We start from the raw sequence: 10615 nt of genomic DNA, 5'->3' as shown, positions 1-10615 counted from the left end.
TACGGCAAGATCGCCGCCTCCGCCTCTCCTCTTCTGAACTCCCTACTTCACGGCTGTACGCCATTGTAGTTGGCTCTAAGGGCAGGCTGCGTGGCCTGATTTACCACTTCATCAAGTCGGAAGAGAGGCTTACGTGGGCTGTTGACGAGCGTGCTCCCCTTGCTCTTCGGGAGAAATGGGCGGCGCAGATTAAGGACACTGTAGCCAAGCTGCATCATCTGGGTGTCGTCTGGGGCGACGTCAAGGCCGACAATGTTCTCGTCGACGAGAACAGTAATGCCATAGTCATTGACTTGGAGGGCGGCACCACACAAGGCTGGGTTGACCGAGGGAAGGAAGGCACTGTTGAAGGAGACGCACAGAGAATAGAGAATATGATGGACTTCATCTTTAATGATGAATCGATGCTCCGTCCCCCGCCTTTGGGGCCGGACGACGAGCCTATTGTCAAGCTCAGAGGTTATTGATGGGATGGCTTCTTGATGGCAGGAGTAAGAATCGGGTACCTAGCAATAACAAAAGCAGACCTCGACAACCCTGCGATGCATGTTCACCTATAGTCATTTAGCAGGGTGCCTTATCAACTTATCAACTGGGATCGGAGAAAAGTAGCAAAAGCCGATCAGCTCCACACGGCGGTCCGAACTCTGTCGGAGAAAAATGCCGAAATGCGACTCCTTTCTGGGATCCTGAGGGGATGTCTGACGCTACGCGTGGGGTCAAGTTGGGGTTCAGCATGGCACGGGTGTACATATTGAACGATCAATGGCTTACCATGTCACAAATCGCTTCGGCGCTGCCGGCGTAGCAGAAACCGAGTCGTGTTCAAAAGGCAGGCTTGCGCCCTCTCTTTTTCCTGTTGAAGTAGAACCGATTTCTCTTTACGGCCTCTGCTTTTCGTACTCGAGAGACCAGTAGAAGCCACAGCACCACCATGCCCCAGAACGAACTCATCCCCTCTTCTTGGACGGTCGAGGCCTCGACAGAATCGGATGACTCTCCTTCTATTCGGTTGACCTCATCCAGCAATGGCGCTCCGTTCAACTTCAGCTTCGAGGCTGTCCGACCGAACGTCTTCAGGACCACATATACCTCCGAGAGCCACCCATTGCCTCCTCACCCAAGCATACCCCGCCCTGAGACCAAACTTGGGGAGAAGAAAGCCTCGATTCAGTCGACTGAAAAGAGCAAGACAATAAGCATCGGAAATGTCTCCGCAACAGTTAATTATTCTGGCGAGACCCCTCATTTGGCCATCAACTTTGACGGCCAGGAAGAACCCCTTCTCCAGGACGTGCCAAACCGTTCCTACACAGTCGATGGACCTGGGATTGCTCATTACACTCGCTACAACCGTGGAACTCTCCACGTCGGCCTGGGCGAGAAGGCTGCGCCCATGAATCTGTCAGGTCGCCGCTTCCAGCTCTCCGCGACCGACAGCTTTGGTTATGACGTCCACCGAACCGACCCTTTGTACAAAAACATTCCTCTCCTCATCAATGCTACTCCCAAAGGCTGTGTTGCTACCTTCTCATCAACGCATGCTCGCGGAGAGTACTCTGTCGGCTCTGAAATGGACGGCATGTGGGGGTTCTACAAGGTCTACCGCCAAGACTTCGGCGGCTTGGAGGAATACGTGATAGTCGGCAACACGCTGAAGGACATCGTCTCGACATATGCCAGCCTCGCAGGATATCCTCTGCTAGTCCCTCGTTGGGCCTTTGGCTATTTATCTGGCGGCATGAAGTACTCTATGCTGGATGACCCACCTGCAAGCGAGTCGCTCCTGGAACTCGCCCGCAAGATGAAGGAACACGACATTCCATGCTCCGCTTACCAGATGTCCTCTGGGTACACCGTGGCTGAGAGGGAACCCAAGACGCGTAATGTCTTCACTTGGAACCGCCATCGGTTCCCGGATCCTGAAGGTTGGATCAAGGAGTACCACAAGATGGGCATGCGTCTGATCGCTAACGTCAAGCCGTACCTCATCGCCAGTCACCCCGAATATCCGAAACTCAAGGCTGCTGGCGGACTCTTTCACTGATCCTTCGCACCAAACAGCCTGCTGTAACCAAGCTGTGGAGTGCCGTCGGCTCTGAGAGTGACTGATGGTGGCCACATTGACTTCACTTCCGAAGCAGCTTTCATCTGGTGGTACGAGGGTGTCGAGACTCTAGCGCAACAGGGTATCGACTGCATGTGGAATGACAATACGAGTACACAGTCACGGATGACACTGGGAATGTGCGCTGGACCAGAAATCCATGCAAGTTCCTCCTGGTCTTGACAAGAGGCCCCAGATCGGCCTCTGGGGCCGCAGCCTGCACACTGAACTCCACGGGAAGGCTTCGCACGACGCTTTGCTCGAAGTCAATCCCGACGAACGTCCTTTCGTCCTAACCCGAAGCGCTACGGCGGGGACAATGCGTTACGCCTGCAGCACCTGGAGCGGAGACAACACAACCAGCTGGCCCGGCATGAAGGGTGCCAATGCGCTATCCCTAAATGCTGGTCTCAGTCTACTGCACTGTTATGGCCACGACATTGGCGGGTTCGAAGGGCCTCAGCCGTCACCGGAACTGCTCCTTCGCTGGGTGCAGCTCGGCATCTACTCTCCTCGCTTTGCCATTAACTGCTTCAAGACAGGGACCGACAACAGTGTCGGCGATGTAATCGAGCCCTGGATGTACCCTTCTATCACGCACCTCGTACGCAAGACTATCAAGAGGCGTTATGCCCTGATTCCTTACATCTACTCCCTGGCACTGGAGAGCCATGTGAGCGCAACACCTCCTCAGCGTTGGACGGGCTGGGGCTACGAATCTGACCCGGAGGTGTGGACTAACTCTGTGCTCACCGACGGAGAGACGCAATACTTCCTTGGAGACTCGCTCCTGATCGGCGGCGTGTACGAGTCCGGCGTCAGCAAGGCGCGAGTCTACCTTCCTAAGAGGTCGGAGGAAGACGAGGGTTTCTTGAACCTCAATGCGCCTTATCAATACTTCGCGGCAGGCCAGTGGATTGACGTCGATGCAGAATGGCACGGCTCCGGCATCGCCGTACTGGGCAAAGTCGGCGGCGCCATCCCGGTCGGTCGTGACGTCCAGGTTCTTTCGCCCGGCGAAAAGGAAAACGTTGCCAACCTTCCCCTCGATGATTATCGGGCTGTTGAGATTTTGCCACCGCAACACGAGTCCAAGGACGGCAAGTGGCACGAGACGACGTGGTTTGAGGACAATGGCGTGTCAGTCGTGACCAAGAACAAGATCTCATCGTACACCATTGCCTATTCCGCGGCTGCCAATGAGATCAAGGTGAAGTTCACTAGAGACGAGTCGTCTGGATTCGAGGCTCCCTGGCAATCTTTGGTTGTCATTTTGCCGTCCGGCGATCAGAGGACATTGGTGAGCTCAGATGGCAAGGACGTCAAAGCGCTGGGCGTGGATGAGCAAGGCCGCCACAAGTTCGAGCTAAGCTGAAAGTACAGTCTAGTGGAGCATATCCAATGAATTATCAATAAGTAACCTTTGTTTTAATGTTTGAAGTTTCGTCTCACTGAACTAGGAGGAATGCAGTAGATGGTCAAAAGTGAGGATCCCTGACTGGGTCAGGGGAAGCAACATGGTAAATTCATACTGCTATCCTTGTGAACTTTTATTTGACGTCCCCTTCACAAGGAAAAAAAAAGTACTTGAGTTTTGTGTAGTACGGCACGTACAAGGTCTATTTATATCTGTGGGATCACCATAGCGCTGAAAGAGCATGGACCGAAACAGCTAAGCAAAGCCGGATGAAACACTCTCGATACTGCGATAGATGTAGTGTGATTTGTGTTATCCCAAACTCGCTCGAAGGCTAATCCACTCAACTGCGGTAGCTGATACCGAGCACATCGCGGAAAATTATCATAGGTTGTTGCGCCTGGCTGGAAAGCCACCGCTGACTTTCAAATGGTTTGTTCAGCATTGAGCAGTGGATGAAAACTACTATAACCTCCTGCTCTAGCTGTGACTTCTGAAGTAGATGGCCTGACCTTACTTATGAGTTGTCTCGTGGCTACATACATGCCTCCTAGAAAGCCATCTTGAGCTTGAGCTTGTCCTCTTCGATAATGGCCGATTTCATTTGTATTAGCTCTTCCATGTCCCATGGACAGCTGATGTACCGCCCTGCGAGCCAAGCGTGACGCCCAGCAACCAGCCATACGATAGTATCACCTGCAATTTCCGGTTTATCTGGTAGAGTGTTTCGTAGATATTCTGGCAAACCACCTTTAGTGATCTCGGTCTTGATAGCTCCTGGATTGATAGAGAAAGCTAGCAGCCCCTGATCAGCGTAATCAAGCTGAATTGATTCTGTCCAGCGCGTAATTGCAAGCTTGGAGGATCGGTATCCCGTGCTCGCCGGGCGGGCACTGAGCGCGCCAGAAGACGAAACATTGACCATCGTGCAGAGGCCGTCCCCAGATTCGCGGGCCGAAAGCATCATGGGCAGAAAGGCGCGAGCCATGTTGAAGAGGCCGCCGAGGTTGACTTGCCAAGTGCGCCAGTAAACATCGGGATCCGCATCGAGAAATCGCTCGTATGGCTCCATGTGCGCGGCGTTGTTGACAAGCACATCAAGCCGCCCGCTAAAGGCAGCGACCACCTTGTCGTAAGCGGCTCTGACGCTGGCCGCATCGGCAATGTCTGTGGTGCAGCTGATCACAACCGGTTGGTCTCGTCCTGCTTCTTTCGCAACCTGCTTGAGGTCTGCGACAAGGTTGTCAGATACGCCATGCTGGTCGACGACGGCGATTCCTGCAACACCCGCCCTGGCGAATGCTTTTGCGGTGGCGAAGCCGACACCTGTGTCCCAAGCTGCGCCGGTGAACACAGCGTATCTGCACGATAAGTCCAGCTTCAGTGGAGATATCAGGTCATATGATGTAGAGTGCCGCGTACGGGTGAAGTCGCGGGGCGCGCTATGGGGCTGGGCTGTCATACTTGGTCGGTTTCTCTAGTCGACTCAAGGGATGGATGATCTGCAAAAAGTTGCAGTACGTGTTTAATTGACGATTTGCTTGGCATAAAACGCGGAAACAGATCTTGAGAGTAACAGCTAATTCAGAATGCGAATGTCTACTCTATTATACTTCATTATACTTTCTTGCGGGCCGGATTTTTTTCGTCCGTCTCGAGCTTCGCAACATCACATCCGGGCGTGTTCTCGGGCCGTCCTTGATGGTTCAAAGCGGGGTTGCAAGTTTTGGATCACTAATCCGCTGTCGCTCGATGTTGCGATCATGACAACACTTCCAGTCTTGTTAAGAGCATGTTTGTCGAGTGGCCGACACGAGGAGCTGCAAACTCGATTGTCGGACGGCTGTCGCTTTGTAATCGACTACTGAGTTCCTGAGAACGTTTTGGGCATCTGGAATTGGACATTGTGATCAGTTGCACAGCACTCCACCTTTGAGGTTCGCAGTATACATAAAATGTAGCCCTCTTGAAGAAAACGTCAGCCCCGAGCTTTCGCCCACAACACACCCATAGCCATCGCAGATCAACACACAATGAGAATCATGCTCCATCTCGGCCCATAATCTTTCTTACTGGTGCAATTAATTCCTTCGATAATGTCGTTCTTGCTACTTTGAACACGCCTGTTCTTTGTGGGCCTTGGGTCGTGCCAACAGGACTAATGCTACCTCTTAAAGATCGCGTTAAAAAAGCTCTCAGTAGGAGCGTTGGCATTTCTAAGACATTTCAATGATTTTTCACATGCCATAACATTGAGAAAAATATCATTGTGGGATTCGACGCTGCCTGAGCGGCAACTCTGGCCCGAGGCCTAGGGGCCAAGCCTCGACAGGTTGAAATCTTCGAACATCTCCGATTTCAGCACGTGAAACCCAGTCGACCAGCCCTTTTAAAACTACCGACTCTTTCTGTGCGTGGATTATACCATATAGGACTATGTTTCGATCATGAATGGAAACTCTAGACTGACGAGGCCTGGCCGTCGCAGATGGCAGAACCTGGTGCCGTCAACGTTTGCCTCCTCTCGACCGTGAACAGCGTCTGAATCAGGCCATCAATTGCCACGTGTAGGACTGCGGGGAATAATTTCAAAGCGCTGAATCAATTAGATGGGTTGCCAAGAGAAGGCCAGAGCACCCGGAGGCTTTCAGTGCGGTGGTGCTTAGAAACTCAACATTCCTCCACACTCGCGTCCGATCTCCAATGGCTTGAGTGCTTTGGCACAGCAATGCCACGGTATGATTGGAAATCAATATGCCGTGGCCGTCGGTTAAGTCTTTGAATCAACGGCATGGGACAGCACCGCCTCGGCGTCACATCGGAAGCCTACAGTGGCCTGAATGACCCTGACTAGGATATTGCGTACTTAAAAGTAGATAGTCTCGTGGGTTCAGGCACATTTTAAGTAGTCAAAAGACACAGAAAGAATATTACAGACCTTTCAAAGAAAATTGATCAACGACATCAACAATAATGGCATCCTTCGAAAGCGTCCTGTTGATCGGAGTAAGCTTTCTCTCCCCCACTACAACCGCAATCTAGCGCCGTCTTGCTCAATGAGATGAGAACCAGCTGACGTCCTTCTCAGGCTGGTGGCAATCTTGGTGTGCCAGTGCTGCAGGCATTCCTTGATGCTGAACGTTACAAAGTCAGCATCTTGACCCGTAAGGGATCTAACTCGGTCTTTCCTGAGGGCGTTAAGGTTTACAAGGCAGATTACGCCGATATGGAGGAACTGAAGCGCGCCATGGAGGGCCAAGACGTCGTCATCAGTATGATTACCGGACTCGCAGGGGGCGCTCAAAACATTCTGGTCGATGCTGCCATCGCGGCGGGTGTCAAGAGATTCCTGCCGAGCGAGTTCGGCCCCCCGTCGCGGGATGATGCGTTTGCGGCATTGAACCACGTCGTCCTGCCTCTGAAGACCGCTACCGTTGATTATCTCAAGACAAAGGAATCACAGATCTCGTGGACGAGCATCGTCACCGGTGCTTTCTTCGACTGGGCCCTCGATATTGGCTTCATAGGGTTTAACATTTCGACAAAGACGGCTGGTCTCATTGACAGTGGAACTGCTGTTTTCACATCATCCACTCTCCCTTATATCTCCAAAGCGATTATCGCATCCCTTGAACGCCCAGATGAGACTAAGAATCAGTACGTCTTCGTTGGTGAATTCAACGTCTCTCAGCAGGACATTTTGAAGACGCTCGAGGAAGTTCAGGGCGAGAAGTGGAGCGTCGAGCACCTTGTATCGGACGATATGATTGTCTCAGCCGAGAAGAGAATCGCGGAAGGCGATCTTACGGCTATGGTAGATATCACACGTGCTGGCGCAATGGGTGAGAGGGGTCTGGGAGACAACAGGCCTTGGGGACTTTGGGATGAGAAATTGGGCCTGACGCGTCAGAGTCTGGAGCAGGCCGTCAGAGAATCAGTCGCCCGCACGGCAGAGTAGGGTTCAGGGCTTCTTGTAATACTCACAGCAATCGCTGGTCCCGATGCACTGGACACAGTAGAAGACTAGCTGCCCCCCCATTTCTTCCAATGACTTCTGCACTCGCAGTGTGGTTTGCGCTCTCTGACCAAGGGCCAGTTGATCACATGTTCCAACAGCATGTACAATATGGGGTTTGCATTAACTATCTACATGGTATCAATGTCTCTTCCCAAACTTCGTGGCAAGCGGCAAGGCCAAACCCGGCATGAGCAGCTATGGTAGTGATGGGAATATCGTGTGCATCCTCTGAAGCGGCTACTCAGTGATTTTTGCTGCCTGATATCAAGAGTGTGTATAGCTCGAGCCGAATGTGCAACCCCTTGCAGGCTTGTATGTCACAGAATGTCAAGATTCCTAAAGATAGCAACGAACAATGGTTCGGCAGTGCTATGGCCATGGCAGACAGTGCTGAGGGACTCCTGTAAGCATTAGTCTCAAGGCAAAGATACTCTATTGAAGACTAGTGGGCCAGGCTACCTTGGCAGGGAAGCAATGCCACTTCATAGTGACATCACTGCTGGGCCGATTCAGTACGTGGTCTTGAAAGTGTAGATTGTTACCTGGTCCCGACACTGCATGTATCTCTCAAGGGAGCTATGGGAACTTGGAATTAATACCTCTCACTCGCGCCTCACAAGACTACAGGCCGTTCACACACAGTACTTTGCACTCATGGATATCGAAGAAAGCAAGCCTATTTTGCCGAAAAGAAAAGACGAAAAAATGCCGAAAGCATTTTGCGGCGTCGTCTTGAATCTCTTAAGCCAGGCGGCTCCCACTCCTGCCCGGGAAAAGTCGCGTTGGTCTTGACCTTGGCATAGCGAGTCTTGTGGAGAGTATTTTAGTTGTCTCCTTCAGTATCTGGTGTGCTGTGAATATGTTGGCCAAGCTGAGGTATTAGTCCCACAGATCTATCGTTGCGCCGTTCCCGGGATGATACGCCTCTATGTGCTTGAGAAACTCGAGGCATTGCGAGACATCGCTTGAACCGTACCACTAGGCGGCTTGCCTGAAAGATCCCTTTTCTGAGGGCAATGCCTCGCTGGCCCCTCTCTTGGCATTTGCCAACACCTTCTCCTCTCTTCCGAGCCAGGTGCTTGTCCAGAATCGGCCGAGGTAAGAAACTCGTTTCTCTTCGAAAGTTTGCGCGGTCTGCATAGCTGATTAGTACTGGAAGAAATCTAACGTCATCGTGAGCAGGCCCTTTTCGACCAGTTAAATTAGAATGGTGGCTTGTAGCCGGTGTGCCTTTGCCATTCACAATTCTGGGCGGCACATGAAGTCTGATGCTCATGCTGTCTGCCGGGTATGGGCGTCTCCGTCTCAAGGGCACTCGCTCGTTGGTGCTGTTCGGCGGAATGATGTGGTTGAGATGATCAACCTATAGCGTATGCTGTCCGTCCGTAGCATGATTCAAAAAATATCTTTTGAGATGCGAACGTCGTCGTGTTTGGAGAGTATACTGGACTGATCGCTCATGACTACATCTTGATTGCGACGCCATAACCGACTGCCAAGTTCAAAGACGCGCGGCGATTTCTCATATGTTTGCGATCAACCCGGTCAGCTGAGGGGAGATCATGACCCTTTTGTCGGTCTCTGCAGCGCTGCCTCCGAAGTCTGGTGCACACCCTCGAAAAGGGTGTCCAACTCTACGTTGCTGAGCACCCAGACGCCCACTGCGGCGAGTTAGCGATGTTACTGGATCTTGAAGATTTTCCGTCATCTGAGATGCGTGGAAGGCCATTGTAGTCTTCCGAGGTTCGAGCATTGCATTGAGCACTCAATGCTTTTCGTAGAACAGGCATCTAAGCAACCAGCATGAGCCACGTCAGATGCAAAGAAGCCATGTAAAGCAGACTGGCGCAAGGCGACGCATGTAAGCTTTGAAGTATTCCAGATGCCGGCTCGAGTTTTGTGGCTGGTCGGCTGGTCTGCTCACTTTCCGCGGGACGAGAAGATGACGGTCAAAAGGTGCACATACTTAGGGGTCAGCAGGGAGAGGTTTTTGTTGATACGGCGACGACGTCTAAGTCACTGTAGTGAATGAATGTATGTCATGAGGATAGATTCGGACGGAACCGGGAAAGCCCAGTTGACGAGTTTTCCGGGTCTGGAGGAAACAAGAGGGATCCGCGGCGGGGCGGGGCCAGCGACGGAGATTTGGGTGCCGCGAAAGTCCGAGTCGGAGACGGGGCGACGAGAGGCCGTCGAAGATGGGCCGGGAGTGTCTAACATGCTAACTGGTGTAGCTCGACCAAGTTCTGTGATTGACGTTCTGTGATTGACGGATGGAGGCCACGAGATGGGGTCAAGACATCGAAAAGCGTCGTCATATGCCAATGTTCCAATTGTGCATCGAACGGGGTCTGGACCTTCCTGCCTGCAGCCTACAAGTTCCTGCCTGCAGCCTACAAGTTCCTGCCTCCAGCCTACAGGTTCCTGCCTCCAGCCTACAGGTTCCTGCCTCCATTGTTGTCAGGTGGAAGGAGCGAGAACCTGGAGGGTTCCAAGCGGTGTGGCAGGAGCAAGTCGTCCAAAAAAGAACAGAGAAAAAAGAACTTCCATGTCTCTGATGTCAGCGTGAGAAAAGAAACGAGAAAAGGGTGGGGGGTAAAGGCGCCGCACTGCAAAACTCCCACGGCGAACTGAGGTGTGTGTGCCGTGGGTGTCTTCCCGGCGCTAGAGCGCTAAAGGTCAGCGGTGGCTCCAGCGGGCAGCGCCACTAATCTCCTAGTCATGACGATTTAGTCAGCGGTTCGGCGAGGGAAGGAATTCCACCGACTTCCATTCTATGCCGCTACAGCATCGAGTGACGCTTGCTGCGACAGCATTAAGTGCCGCTGGCTCCGGAAACACAACATGAGGATGCTTCGGCTGGGGCTCATGACCAGCTCAAAACTCTGCATTCCAAGTTGACGATGAAGTGCCGAAACGAAGCTCGAGCCGATGGAACGCTCGGCCAAAACCCGCTGTCAGGTGGCGCACCTGGCCTGCCATCACAAGGCGAGAAAGCGATCTGCCCGCCAGAGCCTCCACCACCATACCACCACACAGCCAGTCAAGTCGACCACTAGAGTACATGTACCAT

The 10615-nt window shown here is 52.5% G+C and overlaps 4 protein-coding genes across 4 annotated transcripts in view; 3 read left to right on the top strand and 1 right to left on the bottom strand.

Moving 5' to 3' along the window:
- The window catches only part of VDBG_01206 (conserved hypothetical protein), a gene marked incomplete at both ends in the record, with an annotated part of 1030 nt that extends 563 nt beyond the window's left edge, over window positions 1-467 (top strand). The window contains one exon of the mRNA XM_003009477.1: window positions 70-467. Within this exon, the coding sequence (XP_003009523.1) occupies window positions 70-467 (398 nt within the window). The remainder of the gene's footprint in view (window positions 1-69) is intronic.
- A 467-nt stretch (window positions 468-934) lies between these two features.
- Window positions 935-3482, top strand: VDBG_01205 (neutral alpha-glucosidase ab; the record flags this gene model as incomplete). Its single annotated transcript, XM_003009476.1, has 2 exons — window positions 935-1975; window positions 2262-3482. The coding sequence occupies 2 exons, from the start codon at window positions 935-937 to the stop codon at window positions 3480-3482; spliced, it is 2262 nt and encodes a 753-aa protein (XP_003009522.1).
- Window positions 3483-4074: 592 nt separating this feature from the next.
- On the bottom strand, window positions 4075-4986 carry VDBG_01204 (3-oxoacyl-[acyl-carrier-protein] reductase; the record flags this gene model as incomplete). The annotated part of the gene is made up of 1 exon (XM_003009475.1): window positions 4075-4986. One exon carries the CDS (start codon window positions 4984-4986, stop codon window positions 4075-4077), a length of 912 nt encoding a protein of 303 aa, XP_003009521.1.
- A 1511-nt stretch (window positions 4987-6497) lies between these two features.
- Window positions 6498-7482, top strand: VDBG_01203 (isoflavone reductase family protein; the record flags this gene model as incomplete). The annotated part of the gene is made up of 2 exons (XM_003009474.1): window positions 6498-6530; window positions 6613-7482. 2 exons carry the CDS (start codon window positions 6498-6500, stop codon window positions 7480-7482), a joined length of 903 nt encoding a protein of 300 aa, XP_003009520.1.
- Between the last annotated feature and the right edge of the window lie 3133 nt (window positions 7483-10615).

Source organism: Verticillium alfalfae, genomic scaffold (assembly GCF_000150825.1).
Source record: "Verticillium alfalfae VaMs.102 supercont1.1 genomic scaffold, whole genome shotgun sequence".
In the NCBI taxonomy this organism is placed as follows: Eukaryota; Fungi; Ascomycota; class Sordariomycetes; order Glomerellales; family Plectosphaerellaceae; genus Verticillium; species Verticillium alfalfae.
The sequence above is the reverse complement of the archived record's forward strand: the minus strand, read 5'-3'. Positions and strand labels throughout refer to the sequence as shown.